Source organism: Mya arenaria, chromosome 11, assembly GCF_026914265.1.
Source record: "Mya arenaria isolate MELC-2E11 chromosome 11, ASM2691426v1".
Classification (NCBI taxonomy): Eukaryota; Metazoa; Mollusca; class Bivalvia; order Myida; family Myidae; genus Mya; species Mya arenaria.
Genome location: NC_069132.1, coordinates 25,457,061 through 25,485,013, shown reverse-complemented (window position 1 = coordinate 25,485,013; position 27,953 = coordinate 25,457,061). Strand labels below are relative to the sequence as shown.

At 36.2% G+C, this 27,953-nt stretch overlaps 1 protein-coding gene across 1 annotated transcript; it reads left to right on the top strand.

Annotated features, from left to right (window-relative positions):
- The first annotated feature begins 18 nt into the window (after nt 1–18).
- LOC128207117 (CCAAT/enhancer-binding protein zeta-like) lies at nt 19–27,943 on the top strand. Its single transcript, XM_052909872.1, has 30 exons — nt 19–126; nt 5,385–5,486; nt 5,868–5,929; nt 6,847–6,979; nt 7,986–8,108; nt 9,572–9,680; nt 10,140–10,328; nt 10,948–11,015; nt 11,788–11,913; nt 12,421–12,466; nt 13,085–13,213; nt 13,745–13,829; nt 14,343–14,439; nt 15,138–15,222; nt 15,618–15,732; nt 17,581–17,722; nt 18,373–18,453; nt 19,076–19,123; nt 19,533–19,698; nt 20,159–20,301; nt 22,204–22,303; nt 23,088–23,220; nt 23,548–23,645; nt 23,869–23,929; nt 24,437–24,555; nt 24,663–24,920; nt 25,888–25,972; nt 26,609–26,654; nt 27,316–27,397; nt 27,653–27,943. Exons 1-30 carry the CDS (start codon nt 34–36, stop codon nt 27,838–27,840), a joined length of 3,312 nt encoding a protein of 1,103 aa, XP_052765832.1. The 5' UTR covers nt 19–33; the 3' UTR covers nt 27,841–27,943.
- Nucleotides 27,944–27,953: the final 10 nt, after the last annotated feature.

Sequence of the window (27,953 nt, the reverse complement as noted above, 5' to 3'; positions counted from 1 at the left end):
CTCGGACGATTTGTTGACTGTCGCCATTTAAAAATGGCTGCCAAAACGAAGAGGAAAGAAACAAAAACACGTGTTGAAGATAACAAATTATGCCTTGACAGCATCGCAGAGCTTGGCGGAACAAAGGTGAACATGATCATATATTTTTGAAACTGGTCGTACTGGATCAAATTTGGCGTGCGTTTTATGTTGTAAAAGACGACATTTATTTTTCGGATAATTTGAGTTTCGGATGGTTTAGTGTACCACTCACTCAATTACACAGCTTAAGAAAATATATTAAGAATTAAGTTCGTGAACAGATGAATTACTATATCAAGTTCACAGAATGTTATATAATCATTCCTAAGTCCCTGTATAAAGACTTTCCCTCACTTGTTTTTTTAAGACCAAAAATGATTAGAACATGATCATTTATTAGTCTAAAATAATAGACGTGTTATATGGGATACTTCCAATCACTAACGTCTAAATGGGTTTGTGCAAAAACGTATGTTATGGTTGAAATTGATCATAAAGGTTTATATTCATATTTTACCATGTAAGCGAAAAGTTATTTTGCACAAAACAAGCATTTAATGCATTAAAACACATTATTTACCTTTCCAATAAAACGAAAGTTGATAGACAACAATTATGCCAAGCGGAACAACTCGACCTAATCGTAATATAAATAACTCGGCCACCTCCGACAAGCTTCAAGATAGACCTTGTAAATACAATCGTTACAACTCAGCCATGGCCGAAATGTTCCGATTGTTTTTAAATTGTGCCCTGAAGCCTTGCAGGTGCCCTTCATGTATATATCGCTATGTTTTGACAGAATGAAATGAAGAAAACCAGTCAAACTCATAATTATTCGTTGGATATTTATTTTTTGTGTATGCAACTAATATAAAATAACTTAATCTGGTAATATTTCTTGTTTTTATGATATTTTATAGACGCAATATGCTTTATCCCGGAATCCCGATCGGAATAACTACCCACTTTTCGTACAAAACAATTTGTACGTGAAGGATTTGCCATCAAAAATCGTTAAAAAAATATGTCAACGTACAATTATTTGGACGAGATCATTTATACCCAAAACCTAAATATCAACAAAAATACATGCAAACTGAAGCAAGATATAAAACAAATGGTTACTTCATTCTCGCTTGTATAAATAATTCCCGATTTGCAACCAGGTAAGTATTCTGACAAATTGACTTAATACTGCCCTGGTAGATTTTCGCGATGTCTGCAGCTAGATGCAGGGTTCCCGCTGGCGATCGCCATTGTCGCCATATGCGACAAAATCGCAAAAGTGGCGACAACTTTTCAAATTTGGCAAATTTATGGCGACAACGATTTTTTTCTAAAATATTTTCTTAAAATGACTTAAGTGGTGACCATGCGGCCTGCATGATAATCGATTCTGTCACTGTCATAAATCAAGCGCATCTGCTGGTGCGACAACAAAAATTAATCCGATAATTAGGGCAAGCAGTCACGGCCCAGTCAACACCTCGCTAATTATTGCAGAATTTTATTGCTTTCACGGATAAACAATGACATCCTTTAACTGTTATGTCTCTTATTAGCAAACAATTTTAATATTTAGCTCAACAGCCTTGTTGTTGCTTAATTATCGTGTTAGTTTTAAATATGCAAATCGTAGAATTTTATGTTGTCGGAAAGTCACGTGATATGCAAATTTCGTAATGACGTTTACGCGCTAAAAATAGACTTGCTTTCGGTTTTGTCGCAATTTGTAATTGCTATAAATGCAGCATTCTAAGAGTTCAAAAAGTGTCAAAAAGATTAACAGAAATCAAATAAATAGGATTAAACCCCATTTGATTTAAGGCTTCTAATATGTTGGCTGGAGTAAAGAGCAGGTAGACAAATTTCTATTAGGAAAGTTATGGCCCTAGTTTGACAATGTATATTTCTTTGAGTTTCCGTTTATTTTAAATTTATCTCATAATTTCACAAATGTATTCTTTTATTGTATGCAGGCATTAGACTGAAATCAACATATTGATGTTTATGTCACATTTCTTGCAATATTTTTTTATTTATATACTAGTCCATATACAATGAATTTTGTCAACAGAATAACAATTTGCTATTAATATCTTGTGCTTCATGTACAACAAAATGTTATGATTTGCACGACAATGTGCTAATTAAATGCAATTTAAGGCTCTTAAAATGCTTAAACCCCATGAGCTTCAGGGGGCTTCGCCCCCTTGGCCCCCACAAGGGCGCTGCCCTGGACCCGTAAGGGGGCCTATCGCGGCCCCCTTAACCCCCCACGAAAAAGTGGCGACAACTTTTTAGAACCCAGGGGGAACCCTGAGATGGTGATCATTACCAATAATACTGTAAACTTAATGCACCAGTCGGGTGTTACTACGGCCCCCCAAGGTTTGGGGGTTAGCCAGGGAAATGGGCCATGTTTTTACCTTCCAGGTGGCCCCGCAGTGCCGGGTGAATGCGCTGGTTTTGTCTTCACATCAAAAATACAAGCGGGGAATGGGCCTTACCCAAGGTCCCTGGGGTGTGGGGGCATTTGGCGGGGATTTTACCAGCAGTTCGTCCCCGCGGGACAGCGGTTTTACCCGGGGTTTGCTGGACCAAAAGTCAAAGTCCCCGCTATTCCCCGGACCTGGGGGGGGGGGGGCGTGGTTACAATTGACTGGTGCATAAGTCCTAATTGAGTGTTTGAAATCTAATCAGATTTTGCATATAGATTTTAAGAAGAATGAATCTTGACAATAACACAAGGTATCTCGGCAGGCTATACTTTATAACTAATAACGACTTGGGAGTCTAAGGAGCTTGGACTATCATAATGTCAACAAAAGCATTCAACTGTGTATATCACAGACATCGCGAAAGTTCAGAAAAAGTCTCGGTCATTTGGACCGACAGCCTCTGATATTTTGTCGGTCCGAAAGAACATTTGCCGGTCCGACAATTTTTGTTTGAAATCTTGCTTTTGTCCGTAAATTTTATTTCAGTTAAAATAAACACAGTCACTACATTGCATTATTTTGCCCTCATCAACAATACCAGCTACTCTATGTTTATTTTCCATTTGTCATTTAAACAACGTTCAGGGCGATTCTTTTCGCAATCTTGTTTTTTTTTCTTTCTGCTTTCATCTGCTTTGTTCTTTCTTTTTGGCCAGGTTTTGCCTGGAATAAAATTTTAAGGTAGCCATTTTTGAACACTTGCGCTTAATTGTAATGAAAATTCTGATAGGTCGATTTGTTGGCAATTTGTATTGTTCTGACGGTACAGGTTTCATAATCGAATAACATGTTCCAAAGGATAAGATTATTTTTCGGAACATTTGGAACTATCATTTAAAACATTCCAATGTTCATGACAAATGTTTATTTTTTAGGGTTTTAAAATATCTCGCGATATATGCACAGTAGTAAACATTATTTGGTTATGTATTGCAAAGGGAGGCAAATGCTGCATGGTGTTTGACGTAGTGCGGTGCGCATTCTGACATCTATACTACCGGAAAACGACATAGGATTCATAAACAAATGGTTATTTGACAATATCATCGATAAAAAAGTGATTTTCTGTCAAAGAAATAAATTATTCTTACTTTTAAGCGGTGTTTGATAATTGATAAATATCCACTATTTTTAGCTCTACTGGCCAAAGGCCAGAAGAGCTTATGCGATGGTAATGTGTACGTAGTATGTGCGTCCGTGCGTCTGTAAACAATTGCTTGTGAACACGATACAGTCTTCAGTTTTGATTGTATCTCGATGAAACTTGTACAGTATCTAGATATCCATTAGAGCTCGATTCCTTTCGAAAACCAGCCAGATCTGCCCATGCATGCCTAGATTATGGCCATTGATAGTATTAAAAAATGCTATTGTGTAAACACTAGCTTGTGAACACAATACAGTCTTCAGTTTTGATTGTATCTCGATGAAACTTGTACAGTATTTAGATATCCATTAGAACTCGGTTCCTTTTGAAAACCAGCCAGATCTGCCCATGCATGCCTGGATTATGGGTCTTGAAAGTATAAAAAATGCTATTTTAAGCTAAGTCTATTTTTAGCCAAGTCCACATGAGCGAAGTCTATTTTTAGCCAAGTTTACATGTAAAGTCACAATTGTTTGTGAAGGTTTGTTCAAATTATGCCCCTGGGGTCATTACCCCCCCCCCCCACGGTGATTTTCCCGCAAGGGACCAGTGTGGCAAATGCAAACGACCTCGGTGACGTTGGCGGAGGCCCAGGGAAGTGTTCTCTTTTCTTTGTAAGGGACGGACTCCCCCACCCCCCCTTTAATTGGGAAATGTTAAAACCTTTTTGTCTGAAACCACTATGCAAATCCTTGCTATTTTGAACAAGGCTTTATTTAGTGGTCCACTATCATGGTTGTTCAAATTATGCCCCTTGGGTCAAAACTGGCACTGCCCTGGGTGTCACAATTTTCCTAGAGACCTATTTAAGAAATATTTTCAAAATCTTCTTGTTTCAAACCACAAGGTCCATACCTTTGATATTTGTTGTGGAGCATCATATGATGTAATTGAAAACATTTGAAATAATGCCCCTTGGGCAAAAGCTGGCCCCACCCCTTTTGACTTACTTATTAATTTTTAAAGCTACAGTAATGAAATTTTGACCATGTAAACAGTTTTGCAAACAAGCATTAATGTTGTCCCCGGATGTCCTTGACTTTGACCTTTGACCGACATTTTATTTTTAAAGCTACAGAAATGAAATTTTGCTGATGAGTACAGTTTTGAAAGCAAATATTTTTTACCCTCAGATTACCTTTATTTGGCACATATTAAAATAGTTCATGCAACTAATCTGCTTACAACACTTCCTGTCCTCAGATGTTGAATGTGCAGCGCTTTCAGCTAACCCAAACACTAAAAGTGAACTATATAAAATTATTTGTTGCCTATTACTTAAACGTACATGCTCTGGATTGAAAATGACCACAAGAGCCATGCCAGTAGAGCATAGGCCCTTTTGGGCCTCTTGTTTACATCTGGCCGTGAAAGCTGTCCGTCAGACTGACCGACCCCATCACAAATTTAGTCGGACCGAGTCAAAATTTACCGGTCAGGACCGTCGGACCCGACGGTTTTTGCGATGTCTGGTATCAGTATAAGAATTTATTTTTTTAAATTAAGCATTAGCCTGATTTTTTAAAATTCTTATGTAAAGTACAAAAATTATACAAGTCCAACCAAAATTGTGAAAATATAAACCATAGAAGGTTGACATTTTATAGTAATCCCCAAAGAAGTCTTATTAGGTTTTAACCTTTAGGCTAAGGGCATGTTTAAATCACTGATATTTTTAACTACTCTATCAAGTTATTTTTTGCTTTATTCAGGAAGATTTGGAGCTGCTAGAAGATGTTCCAGACAGTGGCTCAGACTCAGGAGCAGAAAGCTTAGAAGATGATATTGATGCAGAACCTATAAAAAAGGAAGAGGTGTAATTTTAACATCAATAGCTAAATGTATTTATGGCTCTAGACTAGATTTGTAGGCAAACATAGAATTTATGTCATTTTCTAACTGACCGAGGTGTCACCAGAAGATTACATCCTTCAACTGAAATTCAGATCCTAATATCAGAGCGAATCTTTAGATAGGATTTTATTAAAATTGAACATTCATCAAAATGAGATGTTTGGATAAACAAGGCCTAATTCTTTAACTAGTGCTTGCCATAATACATTTACAAGCCCTGCTTTATGGAATCCTGGACTGTCATAAGTATTATACCAGTACAGGGCTTGAAGGCTTACACAAGACGAAGTGTTAATTTTAACCCTTCGTTAATGCATTACTGATGTTCATTTTACTTTTAGATCCGATCTTTCCTGAAACAGCTTGACATTTACAAGTACAGGCCTGGAAAAAGCCAAGAAAGGTGAGTGAAGTTACAGTTGTTTTTACAAAGCCTGCCATAAAATTGTGGATACAAAAGACTGACTGATCTTGCATGGCACAAATTTTGCAAAATTACTAATTTAACTTTCAATACACAGTAAGTTTCATAAGCAAATTCAGGCTTGTAGGTTGGCAACTTTAACAAACCCAAGGATAAAGCTCTTCTTATTTTGCCATTGAAAACAAGTGGTAATTTCAATAACTGGTTCCATCATACATTAAAAGAAAAGACTGGGAATTATGTATGCTTAGCCAAACTGTTAAAATCAACTTGGAATAATCATTTCAGTGTTGTTGTTTTCAACTAAAATTACAATCCAAAAAAAGTATGTTTCACATAAATTGGACCCAAAATTCACATTCTTTACATATACATATAAGTTTGAATGCAGTCTTATCCTCTTTGAAATCTTTAAACCCACGGGTGGTATTCATAGAACTTTTTAAGTCATTTCCTAACTTAAGTCACTTTCCTAACTTAAGTCACTTTCCTAATGTTAGTACCGGTATCTCTTTATTCATAGGATAAAGATTTTTCAAAAAACATTATTTTCATTGACCTTAATTAAAAAAAAACATACTTTAATATTAAAAACACTTTTCTTTTAATTTGACTGAACATTTTAAGTAATAGACTTAAGTTAAGTTACTTAAGATGCTTTATGAGCATAGCCCCAGGATTTTTAAGGGGGTTTTGCTTTGTTACATTGTTATATTTGTGTCATAATGATTATTTCACAATTTTAGTTATTTTGTTGCTATTTTCACAATTGTAAGGAAAGTGGTCCCTTTTACAAAAAGGCAGGAATTTTAACACTTTATTTCATGTTCATGTTTATTCCAGAGTTTCATTTGACATATACTTTCCTAGTTAAATTTTACTCATTTTTTCCGCAGTGAGACAGATGCTGAGGAAAAGAAGGAGAAAGTAAATCTAGTGTCTCCTGCAGCTGACCAGGGACAAGATGACGGGGATAAGCAGGAACCAGGGGCCAAGAAAAAGGAGAAAAAAGAGAAAAATAAGTACAGGGTAAATACATGCTGTTATATTTTAATGTGCATTTAATAGTGTGTTAAATAATAACAAGTTAATATCAGACTATTTCTTTGCATTGCACTGGGTTTCGATTTTTACAAATATAAAATCTGCATTCAGAGATCGAAAAATTTATGTTTAAAAGCCAAACATTTGGAATGCATTACCTGAAGTGTGCTTCAATGTATCTCTCTGGACTTCAAATTGGAAAATGGCAGGGAAAAAAATCCCCCCAAAATCATTGTGGATTTTAACTCATTGAGAAGCTAAAATATACATGTTTGTTACTGTCTCATGAAATGGTGATTTTATTTTTATTTTTAAGCTCATTGTATGTAATTTCTATCAAGTTTTCATTTTGACAGGTTCGTTGTCCATATGTTAATATTTACAACTTCCATTCCTTAAATGAACTGCATTTCGGCAATTGCGTTCATCAATCGATGAACGCAACATCTTCGGATATGTTCGGATCGCAATTCATCGCATAACAATATACATGAAAACTATTGATCTTGTTATTCTTTGTATTGTGTCAGCAGGTCCCGTAAAATATAAATCAACATTTTAGAAAGTGCTAAGTTATATTTTAAACGTTTTGTTGCCAAAAGTGTTTCAATTTTACGTTTAAAAGTGATTTCAAGTGGTTGGTCTTTTCCCGTGTTATTGTGACGTCATTTGAAAAAAAATGTTTCCGGTAACAGTCGGGTCGTCCTATTTACAGAATGGGTAAGAAAGGATTACTGAAAGGTAATCCGAAATGAAATGAAGTTTTTTTTAACATTTCTTAAATAAAATAATGAACTATTGGTGTAAATATAAGGAATGAATTGGGGGGTTGATGTCATTATCGGGGATATGAACGCAATTGGGCTGGTCTAAGTATGCATGGAGTCCTTCAGACTCCGCACACTTAGACCAGCCCAATTGCGTTCATACTCTGATAATGACATCAACCCCTCAATTCATTCCTTAATCAATCCTATCTCTGTATTGCCAGGTTCAACATGAGGAGGTATCGAGCACCAGTAAGGACCCCGGGGAGGAGTACAGGACACACATGAAGGCCTACGTGAAAAGGAAATACTTGCTGGTGAAACCTGGGGAATACTTTGACACTCAGGTAGGTGAACACAGTGACTGTCAATACAGGACTCATATGAAAGTGTATGTGAAGAGACAATATCTGCAGTTGAAACCCAAGGAATACTACAACACATCGGTGAGTGTACACAGATACTGTCAATACAGGACTCACATAAAAGCCTACATGAAAAAGAAATAGCCACTTGGGTAGGAGAGCTGTCACAAAATTATTTCTCATAGCACACCATTGCATAGGAGCTTGCTACAGTGTCAAACATGGTCAGGGTTCCCGCTGGCGATCGCCTTTTGCGACAAAATCGCAAAAGTGGCGACAACTTTTCAAATTTGGCGAATGTGTGGCAACAACGATTTTTTAATATTTTCTTTAAATGACGTAAGTGGTGCCCATGCGGCCTGCATGAATCGGATTAATTTTTGTTGTAGCACCAGCAGATGCGCTTGATTTATGACAGAGACAGAATCGATTATCATTTTGATAATCGATTCTGTCTCTGTCATAAGTCAAGCGCATCTGCTGTGCTACAACAAAAATTAATCCGATAATTAGGGCAAGCAGTCATGGCCCAGTCAACACCTCGCTAATTATTGCAGAATTTTATTGCTTTCACGGATAAACAATGACATCCTTAAACTGTTATGTCTCTTATTAGCAAACAAGGTTAATATTTAGCTCAACAGCTTTGTTGTTGCTTAATTATCGTGTTAGTTTTAAAAATGCAAATCATAGAATTTTATGTTGTCGGAAAGTCACGTGATATGCAAATTTCGTAATGACGTTTACACGCTAAAAATAGATTTGCTTTCGGTTTTGTCGCAATTTGTAATTGCTATAAATGCAGCATTCTAAGGGTTCAAAAAGATTAACAGAAATCATTGGGTATGCTTACAAATAATTAGAATTAAACCCCATTTGATAAGGCTTCTAATAAGTTGGCTTGGGTAAAGAGTAGGTAGATGAATTTCTATTAGGAAAGTTATGGCACTAGTTTGACAATGTATATTTCTTTGAGTTTCCATTTATTTTGAATTTATCTCATAAATTCTTAATTGTATTCTTTAATGCTATGACACTGTTGTATGCAGGCATTAGACTGAAATCAACATATTGATGTTTATGTCACATTTTTTGCAATATTTTCATATTTTTTTATTTATATATTTTATAGTCCATATACAGTATTTTGTCAATAGAATAACAATTTGCTAATATCTTGTGCTTCATTTACAACAAAATGCTATATTTTTGCATGACAATGTGCTTATTAAATGCAATTTAAGGCTCTTTAAATGCTTAAACCCCATGAGCTTCAGGGGGCTTCGCCCCCTTGGCCCCAACAAGGGCGCTGCCCTGGACCGCCCGCGAAAAAGTGGCGACAACTTTTTAGAATCCAGGGGGATCCCTGATTGTAATCTTGTGATTAATACCCATGCATACATGAATGACCTACAGACATGTATAACTTCATGTTCTGTTTCCAGGTTCCAATAGACGGTGTAGAGCAGGTGAAGTTTTCCGACAACATGATCGGACAGATGGAAGAGTTTGCTGCCAAGCTTTTGAATGATGAAATAGCTGTCTATAACAAACGTTAGTAGTCTTCTTAAATGTTAATTTCTTGAGCCATTGAGAAATTGCATTGAGGCTCCATAAAGAAAGAATGATCATATATACACAAACAGGTACATGTGTATTTATTTGTTATTAAAAATGAAATTGTGTTTGTGAAAATATGACATCACCAGTGAAAATGAGTCCTGTGAAGGAAAAACTTTCTTTTTAGTTTTTTGTTAGATAAAGATATTGTTTTATTGTTTTTATTAAGATCATTTGGATAACTCTAGTTTTTTCTCAACAATGTAACTGCCACTACAGGACTTGGGTTTCGGTGACAACATCACATGAATAATAATGAAGATATTAAAATATATTTATAATAAATAACTATGTTTCCTTGACAGCAAATGTTTCTTTAAGAGGTGAAAACAGGCACTTTTATTGCCTCCTGAGACATGCAATCAATCCAATATAAATTTGTGCTCATTTCAGAACGAGAGAACTCAAAGCGTTCAGATGTTCAATGGATGAAGACTGTCCTCATGTCAGGAACACTGGCAGACAAGATTGCGGCCCTCACTGTTTTACTGCAGGAGACCCCACTTCACAACATTGGACATCTCGATACACTGTTTACCATGGCCAGAAAGAAAAATAGGCGCGAAAATCTTCAGGCCGTCGGTGTGTTCTAACATATTGATTTCAGCCACTCAGTATAATTAATTTATATACCAATGTGAGGAGTAAATGCCAAAAGAGTCCATCTGCTCCATCATATAATATTACATGCGTTAGAATGTTTTTACTGTCTAAAGTAGTAAGCATGTATCGTCACCTTAGTGCAATAACTCAATAACTGCATATAGAAATAGAAGCAAATATTGAGTTATTGCACTAAGGTGACGGTATGTACTACAGTTTGGTAGTTTCAGGAATGATAACACTCAGGATTAATCCTGTACCTTAAAATAGATATAAGTGATTTTGGAAACAATTTCCACAAAAGTCTTACCCTGTTGATCCTCTTGTGGGCCTGAATCCCTCATACTCATTTAACTTTATCAATGATTTATGAATGACTTAGGGACTCGGAACTTTCAATCTGTGGATTGTCAGTCAGACACTAACCACATCGTCTCAGAAAATCAAGTGTAGTGTATTAACATACATACATAGAACCATAAATATTAACATCCATTGTATTCTAGTCATCATCATAACAAAATGGTGTCCCTTTAATATAATTATGTACATTGCCACATGAACATCCAGATTTCATAGTTTGTTATTCTCTTTTCAGAAACGCTGAAGGAGCTGTTCCTAACAGATCTGATTCCTGGTGATAGAAAACTTAAAACATTTGCTCAGGTATAATAAAATCCACTTATTTGGGGAAAGTTCACAATGTTAAAGCATTTTTTGGTACTTGACTATGCTTTGAGCTTTATCATGTAACTGTGGGACATTGAAAAGGCAAACTCTTTGACTGGTCTGCGAAAATTGACACATGTGTTAATTTGAGGAAGTATAGTCAAAACCTGTTGGCTCGATATCCAAGGGACCAGCTATAATACCTCAAGACCCACGAATATCTAGCCAACCAGGAATGCTTACAAAGAGTAAAACAAAATTGGTCCTTAACATCCATTTAGAGCCAACGAGGAAATTGGGCCAAACGATATTGAGTCAACAGGTTGAGACTGTATGTTACAGCGTAACCTGGCAGGACTGGGGACATTGACTGGTTGTGTTAATTTAAGGAACTACTTTACAGCGTAACCTGGCAGGACTGGGGACATTGACTGGTTGTGTTAATTTAAGGAACTACTTTACAGCGTAACCTGGCAGGACTGGGGACATTGACTGGTTGTGTTAATTTAAGGAACTACTTTACAGCGTGACCTGGCAGGACTGGGGACATTGACTGTGTGTGCTAATTTAAGGAACTACTTTACAGCGTGACCTGGCAGGACTGGGGACATTGACTGGTTGTGTTAATTTAAGGAACTACTTTACAACGTAACCTGGCTTGACTGGGGACATTGACTGGTTGTGTTAATTTAAGGAACTACTTTACAGCGTAACCTGGCTTGACTGGGGACATTGACTGGTTGTGTTAATTTGAGGAACTATTTTACAGCGTGACCTGGCTGGCCTGGGCACATTGACTGGATGGAACAAGGAGGCCATGGATAAGCGCCTTCTTATGTGGTACTTTGAGTCACAGTTGAAACAGAAATACGCACACTTTGTCACCATTCTAGAGGTTAGTATTTCACTAATAAGCGGTAAGACATTTGCAGTACCTTATGTCACTTTCACATTGAATTGGTAAAAAATAAATGGGATTCTTTTTTTAATAATTACATTGCCAAAGTCTTTTTTATAGTAAGAGAAAAACTGACAGATAAATTTCATGAACCTTGGTGTTATGACATTGTGTTATGACATTGTTTTCATTGTTGTACTTAGATTGGACAACAAGGTTTTGAAGACCTGCCATTCCTTTTCACCGATGATAATTGCATATAACATATTTTCCCCCTTAATTTCACTTCAAATACTTTGTATGTTATATTTCAAAATTAAATCAAAAACAGAAAAAATGTAAATATTTTCCGTGTGTTCCTGCAGTACGTATACACGAATAAAAGGAATAAATCCTTAGAAGTCTCATTTCTTGTCTAAAAAGTAACTGTCATGTTTCGTCTAGACCAGGTGGACTTGGACCTGGATTTGAACCAATATTAAATCGTTTCTTTCTATATTGCAGACTCTTGCACAAGACATTTTACTTCCCACAAAGCAAAAAGCAGTCAGTAAGTAAACTCTAGCCTGTTAGAGTTTAATCGTTAAATTTCTACCTTATCATCCCTTATTAATAATTCTTATTTAGTTCAGTTTATTGCTTCCAAATTTTTTTCCAAAATAAATTTAAGCATAGCATGTACTGACTTAAGATCAATTTTGTAATGTCAGTCATTTTTAGGCTCCCTTTGCAAAAGCGGGGGTATATTGCTTTGCACGTCAACCCTGCTGTAGACCAAACCTTGTCAATTGATAACTGGAAAACAATTGGGCCAAAGGTCCTCAAACGGTCATAGTGACGTTGAACATAAAAAGCTAAGCTTTCCTGATTTATAGCTTGAGTATGTCTGGGCCTAAAATTGGTATGAAGATAGCTTATGACCAGTTGATTACCCTCGGTGATATCAAGGTCAGTAGGTCAAAGGTCACAAACAAAAGCCAAAGACAGAACCAGCTTTCATTCTTAATAAAAAATGATAATTTTTGCCTTTTGTTTAGCATTTACATTTCAGCCATGTTAAGGTCAAAATAACCATCATCCATAAACAAACTACTGCTTGAATTTGATCTCATATTTAACTGATTTAACTTGGTATTTTCATCTCATATCACCTGTTTCTGCCATCTAGGTGTGATCTACAACCTGCTTGTTGAGAAGCCGGAAGAAGAGAAGAAACTGTTGACCACCCTGATTAACAAGGTGGGAGACCCACACTACAAGATGGCCTCAAGTGTGTCACATCTTCTCACTAAACTGGGTATGAAACTCTAATCTAATCTATTTTTAGCTTGTGTGCTTCTCCAAGAAAGAAAGTTACCATATTGTCTTGACACTGGTGTTTTGGCATCATGCAAAAGCTTTAACCAATCATTGCTTAAAATCATTTAAAGATATCAACTAAAAACTTAATACATTGTAGAACAGATGAGCATTAGAAACTGTTTGTTGTACTCTTGTTTTTTCAAAGAGGTTAAATTCTCACATTACTCGCTAGCGTCAAATGTTTGAACAACTGGAGCATTTATATTAACTTTGTGCTTGTGACTGAGTTAGAGCCTATTGGTTATTTTGACCACAGAAGAAATTGGCACTGCATCAAGGGATTGAAATCGGATAAAAACTATAATCAATTAAAGGTATGAACTGATCAATCATTGATTTCAAACTAAAAATTGAATCATGTAATACATATAAAATAGTGCATAGTAATAATCAGCATAATTGATACCAACTGATATAAGTGAACAATACAACATGGCAAAAAAAGGACATTATCTATATATTACAGTGGAGGCCCATCCGAACATGAAGGTTGTTGTGGTGAAGGAGGTTGAGAGACTCGTGTTCCGGCCAAACATTGCCGACAGGGCACAGTGAGTTCAAACTGGTTTCTTAAATTAAGACCATACTGTTCCTTACTTTTGTTAAGCTGATGGTTTGGTTTGCGAAATTTAGGTACATATTCGAAAAATGCAAAAGTTATTTCGAAACAAAGGAAAAAAATATTTCGCACTGATAATAGAAAAACCATCATTTCTTACCGAATGTGGTCACAACACTGTATGTTTATACCATACTCCTTCCATGTTTATACCCAACCTACAATCAAGTCACAGTTATTAAGCCTTCTTTATATCTTTAAATCTTGCCTTTTTAATATTTGAATCTGAATTTCACTTTTATAAGGGTTTTTTTTCTTCAAACTTGTACATTAAATTTCATTGAGACAAAATGTTCAGTCTTTAATATTATATGTAAAAGCCATTATTTAGGATAGTGTTTAATGTTCCAATCATTTTCCATAATTCCTGTACATATCTTTCCTGGCAATAAAACATTATAACTATTGACCCGCAAATTATTTGTTGATTTCCTATTTCATTCAGGTATTATTCAGTGTGTTTCTTGAACCAGTTGAGACTGAGTACCTTTGAGAAAGACCTGGCTGCAAAACTCATTGGCATCTACTTCTCCTTCTTCAAGGTATAAACACAAGCTTAAATATATGTTCAAATATTTTAGATTGTCTGTAGTGTATGTAGAAGGAAATAAATCTAGGTATTGTCGTCACCAGCAGTCTGTTTTGCAATAACTATTACCTTGCCATGCTTCAAATGAAACTTAGTACACATGTTGGAAGAGATGATTCACACATGTACAGTAAGGCTTGTAACTCTTTCTTAAATAATTGTCGAGTTATACCCCTTTTGCAACTGAAAAATAACAGACGAACATAGAGTTTGCTCTATGGCTCTCTTTTTGTTGTCGAAACATTCTACATGCTTAACATGTAATGTTCTTATGAAACTTCATATAAAGTATTTAAAAAGAAAAAAGAAGACTTGAAGTTAAAATGTAAAAGTTGGTACTATAAATTTATTATACTGGTACATCTCGTTTGCCACTATTAGATTACAGAGCATCATATCTAATAACATCGAATATAAATTGCAAACACGTGTTAAGACTGATATGGATTCTACTTTGGAATGCTTAACTGGTGAATAAAGATCTCAATATTGCTAAAAGGAAACATTGATTTGTATGAAAGGAACTCTTTTGTATAGCAGATTGGTATGGAATGTTTGCAGACGTTTAAGGATTACTTATTATTATTATTATTATGGAACTGCCAAAATTACTTTAAAGCTAACATGAAAATTTGTTTGAATGTTTGCCAGGGTTTTGTGAAGAAAGGGGAGGTGGACAGTAAAATGATGAGTGCACTGTTGACAGGGGTGAACAGAGCCTTCCCTTATGCTAAATGTAAGTATATAGATTTTATTTCTTGCTTTAGATCAATCTTCACTTACAATTATTTTGTGGTTTGTTTTCTTCTCACAACCATAGTGCAGTCCCAGGCATGCCTATTCTGTTTGGTTGTAAGCCATCTCAAAGTACAGTTACACTGAACCCAAATGTGTTCTGAATTAAAACAAATTGCCCTTTCATCAATTCAATCTATATCACTGCTCGATTCTTCACTCAAAACATTTACTACTTAAACTCCGGACTACTTTTGCAACTGTATTTTTATAGCAGTAGATTTACTGATTATTAGAAATGCTATCATATTTTTTGGGGGCAACTGCAATTAAAACATGTATTGGTATATCCCAAATGACTTGAATACATAAACATGTAGTTACATTAATCCACAGTGGAGGAGCGTGTGTTATCGGAACAGCTGGATCACCTGTACAAGATTGTTCACATAGTCAACTTCAACACCAGCCTGCAGGCACTCATGTTGCTCTACCAGGTCATGGACACCAGGTAATCCCTTGCAGACACTTAAAATAGTTTACTTTAACTTAACAAGGGGTTAAATATTGGTGATTTGTTTTTTAATAATGGCACAATGTTAATGCCTGGTTATATATATTGATAACCAATGTTTTGATGGCGACACTGGCATTCAAAACCCAGAACCCAAAAATTGTTCAAGATATTCAATGAAACTAGATGCACAGATTTCTCGTGACAAATACGCACATGCACATGGGTGAAAGTTTTCCGGCATATGCCGGATTTTCCGGTTTTTCCAGATCCAGAGGGGTCGTTTTTCCAAATCGTGTAAATCCGTTGAGATTTTCAGAGGGGGGTTAGGGGGTATGAACCCAACTCCTCCTCCGAATTTCGATCATTATTTTGCAGATGTCAACAATAAGTCCGATTTCACAACCTCCATTTTTGCGATCCAGCAGATGCCCGCTTGAGCAAGTGCGCGTTTTTATTTCATTTACGGAGATAGCCGATCTTTTTGTTCGATTACGGCCAAACAGACTCGGTGTGCGATCCTCTTTCATCGGGAATCGCCGAATCGCAACTCCGACAAACGAGGTCGAGGAAAACCCTATACGTCATTCTTGTGAAAGGATAATGTTGATTGGCTTACTCGATTTTACCCTCCAATGAAATAGCGTGTCTTTTATCACTTAAGGACTGCACATAAAGATGGCCGACATTGTTATTATTAGCAACTGTCATTCGATGCAGACGATTGTTTATCAAACAAAATTGTTCTGAAAATTAAGTTTTTGCTAGCGGGTTATAATACGAAGGACTTAGAAAAGGCAGTAAAAAAGTGGAGGTGGGAATGTTTGTCTGAGGTTGACAAAAACGATGATAGATGGGGAAATCACTCTGCGGGGCGTAATCATTTGGCGATGAAATGATGTGTAAAAACCAATCATTTGGAAATCTTCCCTGCAGCTTCTCAAAACTGAAAAAGCAAAAAGGGTTGCAAAATTACACAGACTGGCCAAACAGAGGTGCTTAAAAGGAAATGAAAAAATGAAAATGGTAGCAACAGTCAGACTATAAATGGAAAAGAATCAAACTTGGTTGATTAATGGTGGTTAAAAGAGTGTTGACAAAAGCATCAGTTTGAAATATTTTAAGTTTTTTTGGTCCAAATCTTAATTATTATAAATAAATGAAGAAATTCTACCCTATACATTTTTGTGACTGTTGATACATTTCCTACCAAACGAATCAGTTTAGGCATAAAATTCATTAATGGTATCATTTTCTTATATTAGTATTTTTTCTTTTTAAAAGTGTAGAAAATATTTTGTAGCCATACATTAAAGTAATTTAAGTCCGGCTTCAATTTCATTTCATAGTCAATTTATACTCTGGAATGGCATTTTATTCCCTTAAAATTCTTAAATCTCAGGAGCTTCCGGGGGCCTCCGGCCCCCTAGACCCCCTAGGTCCCCAGGCCCCCAGCCAAATATTTCAGTTTTTTTCAAAATTTCCAACTTTCACCCATGCATGCATAGCAAGGCACATAACTTTAATCATTGTTAAATGTTGTCACATGTGTGACTGAAAAACAAACCAATGTTGTTCTCTCCTTGGCATTCTTTCTGGATGCCTCTACAATTATCCTACCATTATACAATTATAATAAAAGCTGTGCATGGAAGATTTGCTGGAAATGGTTCAATATTTTATTTATTTTGACATGAACAATGTACTATCTGTATTAAGTTTTCTGATCAGGAAATAATTTGCTTATGGTTATAATCATTATATACTCAGGTATTCAGGAAATAAAAGTTGTTTGGAAGATATTTTCATGAAGCTTACAAAAGTGTTATACTTGTCATATTTCAGTCAGAACATCTCTGAGCGCTACTATAGTGCCCTGTACAGGAAGTTGTCAGACCCGGCCATAAAGACATCATCTAAGCAGGCAGCCTTCCTTAATCTGCTCTTCAAGAGCATCAAGAAAGATGAATGTGAGAGAAGAGTCAAGGTAGGGTGCTAGTGTTTTTAAGGAATGTGAGAGATGAAGGTGAAAGTGCTCTAATGGGAAGGTGTGTGTCTGTGGGTATGTGGCACAATCTCATGGCTGTGAGAGATGAAGGTGAAAGTGCTCTAATGGGAAGGTGTGGGTATGTGGCACAATCTCATGGCTGTGAGAGATGAAGGTGAAAGTGCTCTAATGGGAAGGTGTGTGTCTGTGGGTATGTGGCACAATCTCATGGCTGTGAGAGATGAAGGTGAAAGTGCTCTAGTGGGAAGGTGTCTGTCTGTGGGTATGTGGCACAATCTTATGGCCTTTCAAAAAGGATACCAGTACTGACTTCTACCCAGAAAATTGACTCAAGACTTTCAGCTGTCTTTTCAAACAATCTAAGAAAGATAAATATTTTTTAACTGAATGTTATAGGATTTGAAACTCTCATTCCTGCTATATGTTTCATCAAATTTATCCATATTTATTTGTTATAACTCATTCTTATTGCAAATTTATCTTTTTTGGAATTTTTACCATTGTCTTTCATCAATTTCATCAATAATCATACTACAACATTGTAAATGTAATGAAAAGTAGACAACTGTTAAAGTATGCGTAAATACATTGTGAAATAATATGTTTACTCCCTACCTTGTGTATTTCAGGCCTTTATAAAGCGTCTTCTCCAGATCTGTGCCTACCAGCAACCCAATTTCACATGCGGAGCCATGCTGCTTCTGTCCGAGGTAAACCACAGGGTTCTAAGTACATGTACTTTATGCTGAGAGAATCTAGGTATTGCATGATGTAGCATGACTCTTTTTCCAAGAAAGAAGTCATTTTGAAAACCTGGTGTTGTATTGGAGTGTTTATTGTTAGCATGAGATTCTTTTTTCATGAATCTCTGATACAGTTTTTAGATGAAACTTGGTAATGTAAATCAAGGGTGTAATGTAGCTCAGCTAGAACTTCAGAATTGACAAACATACATACATGCACACGCATGCACACATGCACATAAACACGCACACATTGTATTTTATAATAGACACTAACTGAGCATAGGAGTTTGTCAGACTACCTACTTATAGTTTGAATGAAGTTTCCAGAAACTGATAAGACTACTAATATATCCAAACTAGCACTATTGTAACTGTCATCCTTGGCATGAACTAGGGAGTCTGACAGAATGCCTAAAATATCTAGGGGTCCAGGCCTAAATTTAGGAGTCTCAAAGTCCCCCAACTCCCTGAAGTGTTGAACCCTGCACATGCATGTTCCATCTGAAGTTTACTCTTAAAAATTATTAGAAGAGTTTTAAAAATGTGATTTGTGAAGTATTTTAAACTATGAGTTATTCTATTGCAGGTGTTGAAGGTGAAGCCAGGACTTCTTTCTCTCACCCATGCTGAAGTGGTGAGTGTAAACATTGGCAATATTCATGTGGGACATTGTGAAGAAGACCCCTTTTGGACTTCTATTTAGATTTACTAGTCACCAAAGCAGATATTTGGTTATTTGGTGTGATTTACAGTTCATCACTATGTGCTATTGTTTGTTTACAAAATATCGTCCTCTGATCTAATTGAACACGAGGTTTGATTGACAACACGCAATTGGTCAATTAAAAAGGTGTTTTTTCCTCTGTAATTTCTTTCAAATTTAGAATCATGAAAATTTGAAAGTAAAGTTTGAAGTTTGCATATACCCCAGTCTGTTCCTTAAAACTGTCTTACTAATTTTTATGACTCAAGTGTTACCTTTTTTGGAAATACCAAAACAAATATTCCCTTGAAAAAAAGGTTTGTTCAATTACACTTTGTAGGACTCTGACGATGAAGAGCACTTTGTAGACCAACCCGAGGGCACAGATGAACAACAAGCCTCTGTGGACCATGATGATCAAACGTCTGGTGACAATGATAAACCAACCATAAACACTGGCTCTAAGACAAAAGTTTCATCATGGGTACATCGGGCCAATTTGAACCGTGAGTTTTCGAAACAGTATTTTTTATATTCAACAGTCTTAAACTGTTGATGGGTCAGGGGAGGCTAAGGTTTATTCTAAAAGTTCTATCTTGGGCACATAGGGGCTAACTTAAAATGCCCGTGTTAAAAAAAGCACCACCTCTTATTGGCAGGTTATATTTCTTATCATAATTTAACTTGTTTAACAACATAACACAAATGGTAAATAGTTTTAACACCTTTGACTGAAATTGTGTGCTTTAGCATTCACATATACTTTTGTTTTAAGTAGATACGTTCTTTCAGTCAAATGACAAATACCTGTATCGAAGTTTTAACTATCTTAATTCACATGTACATGTTAAGTTTTGAAGGAAATTCATACTTGCAGGTCCCTGTCACAAATGACTTGAGTGCACAAAAAATTCTACAATTAGTTGTTTAATTGTTTTTACACATTTTGTGACAACTGTTTTGCAGACAAGACAGAGAAGACTGACTATGACCCTTACCACCGTAACCCGATGTACTGCCACGCTGAGAATGAATGTATCTGGGAACTGGAGGGCCTGACCTGCCACTACCATCCTACAGTTGCACTGTTTGCTAAGCAGCTACTTCAGGTAAGGCTTACATTTAAACATCATACAACAAGATGCCACACTGGCCACAACCATCCTACAGTTGTGCTGTTTGTAGAGCAACTAAGTTTAAATAATGAAGTTGCAACAAAATATTTCAAATGTTTGATTCTTTAAATTTCCTTTTGACAAATTTGTTCACAACATTTGCTGATTTTCTAAAATTGAACATGATAATTACAAAGTAAAAAAAAACATCTTCACCATTGTTTTCAACTGTAGTATCAGTGTTCGAAATTCGCGGTAGCCCGATAGCCCGAGGCTACCAAATTTCAGCTGGGGCTACCGATTTTCCACAGAAACTAGCCCGACCGGGCTACTGTTTTTTCCTTATGTGAGTTAAAAAAGACCATGCCAATTAAATGCAAAACACATCTTTTTTTTTATTTTTTTTCGCAAAGCCTTATTATTTAAGAATGCGTCCTTCAAGGCGACTGGAGCGACTAAGTCGCCATGACAACGGCAAAGTCGGATTCGCCGAAATTTACGATGATCAGAAAGCTATTTGCTCTGCGATTCAGGGCTCCAGCCATGTGCTGAATGTTTGTTTATTTAATCAATGAATATAAAAACATGTCAAAATTAATTAATGCCCGAAGTGACAAGTAATTATCGATCAGTTTTTAACCAGTAACTGTGTCTGTTAGCAGCAGTCAAACTCTATGACGTCAATAACTCCGCCCATTATGTAAATTACCGGATGACATCGGCAGTTTTCGACAACTACGATGGCTATGAAAATCAACAATGCTAAAATAGAAAATCAACATTGATATTTTATTTATTTCGTTTAAATATATTTTATTTATTAGCTAAAATAAAAAGAAAGTTTGTGATGCGAACAGAAAATAATCATTCTACAAGCATCGTCTTAAATGCGCAGGAAACAGGTGCTCGTTTACTTCCTGACAAATTTAATCAAAGTGAAAGGAGAACTGTCGGATATAGTTAAATCGTTGTCAGTGAACAGTATAGTAAGGTTCTATTTTATACCATTGAATTGCTTTGCCATTTATTTTAAAGAACAATTATAGGAAAATTGGCAATATAAACATCGATATATTTTTGTTGTTTCTTCCGAAACTTGAAAGTGAAACTGAAAGTTGAAAAGAGAAAAATGTCATTTCACAATCGCTGGGGCATATCGGATTTGACAAGGATGCATTGACTAACAGAACTTAAAGTACATGCATAATTCTTTCCATTAAATAAATGATATGTCCAGAAAACATGTTTCTCTTTTTATTACCCTTTTGAAAACTTTATTATGCATCAGTCAATTGTAACCACGGCCCATCCAGGTCCGGGGAATAGCGGGGACTTTGACTTTCGGTCCAGCCAAGCCTAAGTAGACCCCCCGAACTCATAAGTAAAATCCCCGCCAAATGCCCCCGCACCCCAGAGACCCTAAGTAAGGCACATTCCCCGCTATATTTGGCGCGAATACAAAACCACCGCATTCACACGGCACTGCGGGGCCACCGGGAAGTTTAAAACAAGGCCCATTTCCCCGGCATACCCCCGGACCTTGGGGGGCTGTGGTTACAATTGACTGGTGCATTAGTTACTGAACTGTTGATGACTACACTATAAAATGTATGACTATAATTTATTATTGACGCATTGTTCAGATTGGGGAACATTTATTGAAACTGAGCGTGCTTGATTAGATGATCAGAATCTTTGTGGAATCATATTCAAACTTCCAAAAATTATTCCGATCGAGTGATACTTTTTAGTGTTTAAGTTTGGGCTAGTGAAATTGGTTTCGGGCTAGTAAAATTTCCTATCTGGTAGCCCGAATGGGCTAGTGGATTCAAATCCGAATTTCGTACACTGTAGTATTAGCTTGCAAAGTAAAGACCATTGTTCACACCTTTCCAGGGAGATTATATAGACTACAGTGGTGACCCGCTACAAGACTTCACAATCATCAGGTTCCTCGACAGATTTGTCTACAAAAACCCAAAGAAGAAGCAGCAGAGTAAGCGTTTTGGGCCCATCTTTTTTCGAAATAAAAATGTTTAGGTGTAATGCTTTAGAGGATAGGCTAGATGTCGGCGTGCAAAAACTTAAACCTTGATCATAACCTAAATGCTGTTCAGGATATTCAAATGAAACTTGGTACACATGTCGCAAGAGACAATGTGGAGGTGTGAAATGGGATGGGCATGCAGGTGTCATCAACAATTTTGCATTTAAGTATTGTTTTCCGTGTTATAAATACAGCATGTGAAAATGGGTCATTTTGGGTCGAAAACTAGGTCAAATACTCAGACATTATTTGTGTTTTCCTTGAATGAATTCAACAGTGTTTATCCAACCTTCAAAAAACTCAGTCAGAATATTTCTTAGCATTCTATTCAGAAACAATACAAATATTGGTGTTCTCAGTAAAAAGCTAGTTTTAAAAATAGAAGGCCATAATCATTTAACTGAGCTCTAGAAAAATAACCCTGTTACGATTGTATTCGGCTATGTTGCATTCATCAACATGTTACTGCTTTGCGGTGGTATCACTTGTGGACTTTGACCATTCTTGACTCTCTTGAGTAAGTTCGAAATAAAACATGAGAACAAAAAAAGCAATTCAAAAATTGCTATAAAACTACATGTAGGTTAACAAATACTTTCTTACAAAATGGCTGAAATAAACCTTGATAAGAAATAAACTTACCAGTATTGCTGACATAAAGCTTATTTTAACTTACTCATGTATATTTATGTTCAGATACCGTAGTACATTTATATATACATATGTGTTGCAGTTGAAGAGAAGGTGTCAAACCTAGCTAGAGGAAAATCTAAACTGCGAGGCATCAAGAACATGGTTGTCACAAGTGAACAGTTCGCCAAGCTGGAGGAGAGAAAAGTCCCTGTGGACGATGTCTACCTGCATAGGTTGGTGTGGTTTGGTGTTACCAAGGAAGTAGAGCTGAAGAAAGATCACCATAAAAATTGCTTTTGTTTCTGAGTCATTATCAAGAAGCCCAGCACAAAATTTATTGTTATTTGGAAAATTAATGGAAGTAATATATATTAAAATAACATTTGCTCAATGTAATACTTCAACAAGATTTTGGATTGAATGATGTAACAGAAAAACACTCCTTTGTCATCAACATGGTGGCTAACAAATTCTCAAGCTCCAAAATTTTGGAATTTGAGGCTAAATATAGTGTCAAATAAAAACTCCAAGTGAATCAAAAGCATGTATGTACAATGCAGGTATTTCCGAGAGAAGAGCGCTCGGGAAAAGAAGGGCAAGGCAGAAGATGACAGCGATACTGAGAGCATTACAGACGCAGAGTTTGACAACTTCCTAGGTGAGATATAGCCCGGTAGAAACTTTTTAGTGTTTGCTAGAGAGTTCACGTCACCTGTCTAACAACTGTGGTAATTTACACAACCTTTGTAAGCTTTACTTTAACATTGGGTAGAGAACTAACATTTGTCAGTGACTTGTGTGACTATTTAAGGTAACCTTTAACTATGCTTAACTGATGTATTATGTAACAACTTAATTAAGACTGTCTCATGTCTCTTCAGATCAATTTGAAGGCAAGTTGGAAGGAGGGGATGTGAATTTTGAAGATGTCGACTTTTCAAGGTAACAAAATTTATTTCCTATTATTAAAGTCATTTTGGGAACAACTCCAGATAATGATACAAACAGTTGTATTGATAGTATTCTTGATTAAGTCATTTGTCACACTGATATAACTAATAAAAAAGTTTAGCATAGTGTATATCATATATTCAAAAGAAACTTTTGTAAAAAATGAGTGAAGTAATGCAAATTTATGTCTGGATTCATCTCACTAAGCCCAAGCATTTCAGTTTGGATTGTGTTGTTGTATAGGTTTAAAAGCAAGGTATACACAAAGTTTTGCAATTTTTTTTTACCAAAATAATGTTTACATCACATGCAAAATCCTAGATTTGTTTTACTTTGATTTCTAGCGTTGGATTTTATGTGATTGAAAAACAATATGTTCTATAGTTTTGTGCTGGTATTGAGCCATGGTCAAAAATCAGCAAAAATGCTTGCTCACAATGGAAAATAATGATCTAAAATTGGATCGTCATAGTACATGTGTTCTACATGTTTTTTCAGTGAGTTTGGTAAGAAAAGAGGAAAGGTTGAAGATGACAGTGATGATGAAGATGATGATGACTTGTCTGAGGAAGAGATTGACTTCGATGATGATGATGACCTGTCAAAGGAGTTCAGAGGTAATGTAAAGCAAAGGAAGAAGGTGTGAAATTCAGATACATTGACAAATAAGTTTGATTTGAGCTTAATCTAGAGTAGATGTACAACTTTCTCACATGTTTTGCAGAGGAGTTAGAAAATCTCTCAGGCTCTGATGACAACGCTGACTTTGCGGACGCAGATGAGTATGCTGACGACCTGGAACAAGATGAGGATGAAGATGAAGGCCTGGAAGATGAGGATTTCGAAGGAGATGGCGAGGATTTAGCCGAAGAAGGCAAAGATTTTGATGGAGAGGGTGTGGATTTCGAAGGAGAGGATTCTGATGAGTTTGATGAAAAGAACTTTCAAATTGATGAAGAAGATGTGGAGTTTTCTGATGATGGTGAGGTTTTATCTTATATTAACTACTATGGTTGGTTTATACTGTTCCATTTTAGCGTAATTGTGAATAGAGCTATAAGCTAATATGAACCACAATCGAGTACATTTCCTGAGCAGACACAGGTACTGGTGTCCCTTTTCCAAGGCTAAGAGTGTGTTTCCCTGGTAACCAAGTTTTGGGTGAAAGCGTACGACATGGCCACTAGACCACCCTCACCCTCAACCCTGCTATGGTTAATAAGAGGTTTTTTAATGATTTCTTTGAAATCTTTGTCCAATTTAGTCCAATTTTCAAAAAAATGGGGTTTGAGGGCTGGTTTTCTGCATATGGCTATAGTAAAAACTGTGAAATATTGTCAAAAACAAATGGCCTGATTAAGAAATGAAATCAAAGGAAAATTCAACCGGTGAACCTCTACCAAAGTTTTTTAAAGTGCAAACCTTTGTGATTTGTCAAAAAACAACAGCCGCAATGCGTTGGGGCTGGTTTACCCCATGTGGCTGAAGTGAAAATAAAAAATATTTTTCATCAATGAACAGTTGGGATCCCTTGTTGACCCTCTGTTTAAGTTGTCTGAACTGTCTAAATTCATAAAAAAAAAACATGGCAGCCAGGGACTAGGGCTGGTTTTCCCTATACTGTTATAATAGTTTTGAAATAATTTCGCAGGAAAAGCATAACTGTGTTTTAATTGTTCAATCTATTGAGACATGTAGAAATATATAACTGCTAGGGAGCATCCTGATTGATGAGATTTGCTAAGCTTATTTGAAAACTGTAATAATAGTACAAATGCTATCTACAGTTTGTTTCAATTGAGGCTACACTATTCACAGACTCATATTTCATACACAAGTTGTCATTGTTTAATCGTGGTTACAACTAAATGTATTATTGAAATACTTTACTTTGTGGTAATATATGTACATGGAGTTTAATAATGACTTTAGTTGTTGTCATTTTTCAGATGAATTCAAAGATATTATGCCGAGCAAAGCTCCAAAGAGAAAAGCTGGAAAGGACTTGCATAAATCTTCAAGTAAAAAACAAAGGTAAAACTAAGTGGCAATAAATGAAGAAAAAACTTACTACCGGTACCATCAAAGTATGGCCCACAGCGTTATCTATTGTAGGTGTTTCTCCCATTTGGACTCAGCAAGTAAAAAATAATACATGCATTGAAAGACTCCTTTTGCTTTGAGGTTCTCCTTTTCTGGTTTTAAGTGCCTTGTCATGCCTGAGCTATGGTCATAGCCTTGGTGTTGGCAGCGATGTCAGTGTTGGTATGCAGGACTAAACTTCGCCATAGCTCAGAATCTGTTCAAACTCTGCAGCAGAAACTTGTGTATATCTTACCTTTGTCAGTTTTTAACTGGTATACTAAAGCCAGTATCTGTGGCTTCAATAATTGTTAAGTAATGAATCGGCATCAGTCTGCACTCTACTTATGTTTGTATAGGAGGGGGCAATTAGGTTGTGCCAAATATATTTGCCATAAACTCGAAAGGCTCTAGAATTTTAAAGTTTGGAACCTCAATTGGTCCGGGTCCGAAGATTCCCGGCCAACACTGTCATCACTAATCCGGGTCCGGCGATTTGAATCTGGTACATGCACCTGGGTCCAATGCTCTTGTTATATAACAACACCTGGATGTACCTGTTAATCAAACAATTCTTCACTTATTCAGGAACACCACATCAGATTCAGATGATATCTTAGCTGCAGCTGAACAGGTACGTCTAATCCAGGGAAAAGGCAAAGGAGTTCTAAAGATTTTAAGTGGCGTATGGAACCACCAATATTTTAAACTCCAAATGGAATTTTAGCCCAGTGGGAATACAAATCAATCGGCCAATGCTATCGTGTGCTTTACATTATATAGAATCAAGGTATTTGTTATTGAATTATTTTTTTTTGAATACTATTTAAATTGGCTGACCTGTTGAACCAAATAACACTTCATCTTAGTTGAACATAAATATTTGAAAAATGTACTTCTAAGGACCTTTTTGATGTATTTTTTTTTTTACAAACGAATATCAGACATTTAATAATAAACGTGAGGGTTGCTGCAGGTGGTTATACCAGTGTTCAAGTACCTTACATTGGTTCTAACATTCATTCAAGAAGTATGAATAAGTTAATGTGGGGGTTCAAACCTAGACTCACATATATCCCAACATTTATTAAGTTAATTTTGAGGGCTAAATAGTTTGTTAATTTCCTAACCTCACATACATGTACGTCCCAATATTTATTAATGAAGTAGAAATAAATTGTTGAGGTTAAATCAGTTTTTAAGCACTTGACCTCAAGTTTGACCTCACACTTGTTAATGAAGCACATTTACTCCCAATATAAGTGATGCTTAGTCTTCATAATTGTTTTCTGCAGTTTGGTGACATGCTTGATGAAGCTGCTGGGTCAAAGTTCAACACCACGGGATCACATGCCCTTGCTAACAAGGACAAAGCAGGTGGGTTGTGAACTGTTAATTCATTTATTTAGGTGGTTGTTTAATTTTTAGTTTAGGCAAACAAGTCACAGTAATAATTATATAAAAGCCATCCAGTTGAAGCTAAATGCTTTTACCCATACAAAAGAGTGTAAGTCTGTGACAGAATTACTAACAACTGTGCTTGATCATATCAATGATTCTTTACAATCCACATGATTTCTGATGATTACTATTTCAAATGAATTGCTATAAAGTCTTCCGTTTTCATAACAGATGCCAAGCAGCTTAAATGGGAAATGGACAGAGACCGCTGGCTGAGAGGGCCGTCTGATAAACATCGCTTTAATAAGAAGAGGGGCGGTCAGAAATCTTCAAGGGGTGGCCAGAAATTTAACCGAGGGAAACCGAATGGAAAGTCCAAGAATGTTAGAGGATCTGGGAAAACAAGTGGAAGAAGATAGATACAGTGTAGTTTGCGGACACTTTTATCATTTTGTGTCATTATGTCTGCTTACGGATAAAGAATATATGACAGATAAATATGGTTGTAAATAAACATGTTGGATATTACTTG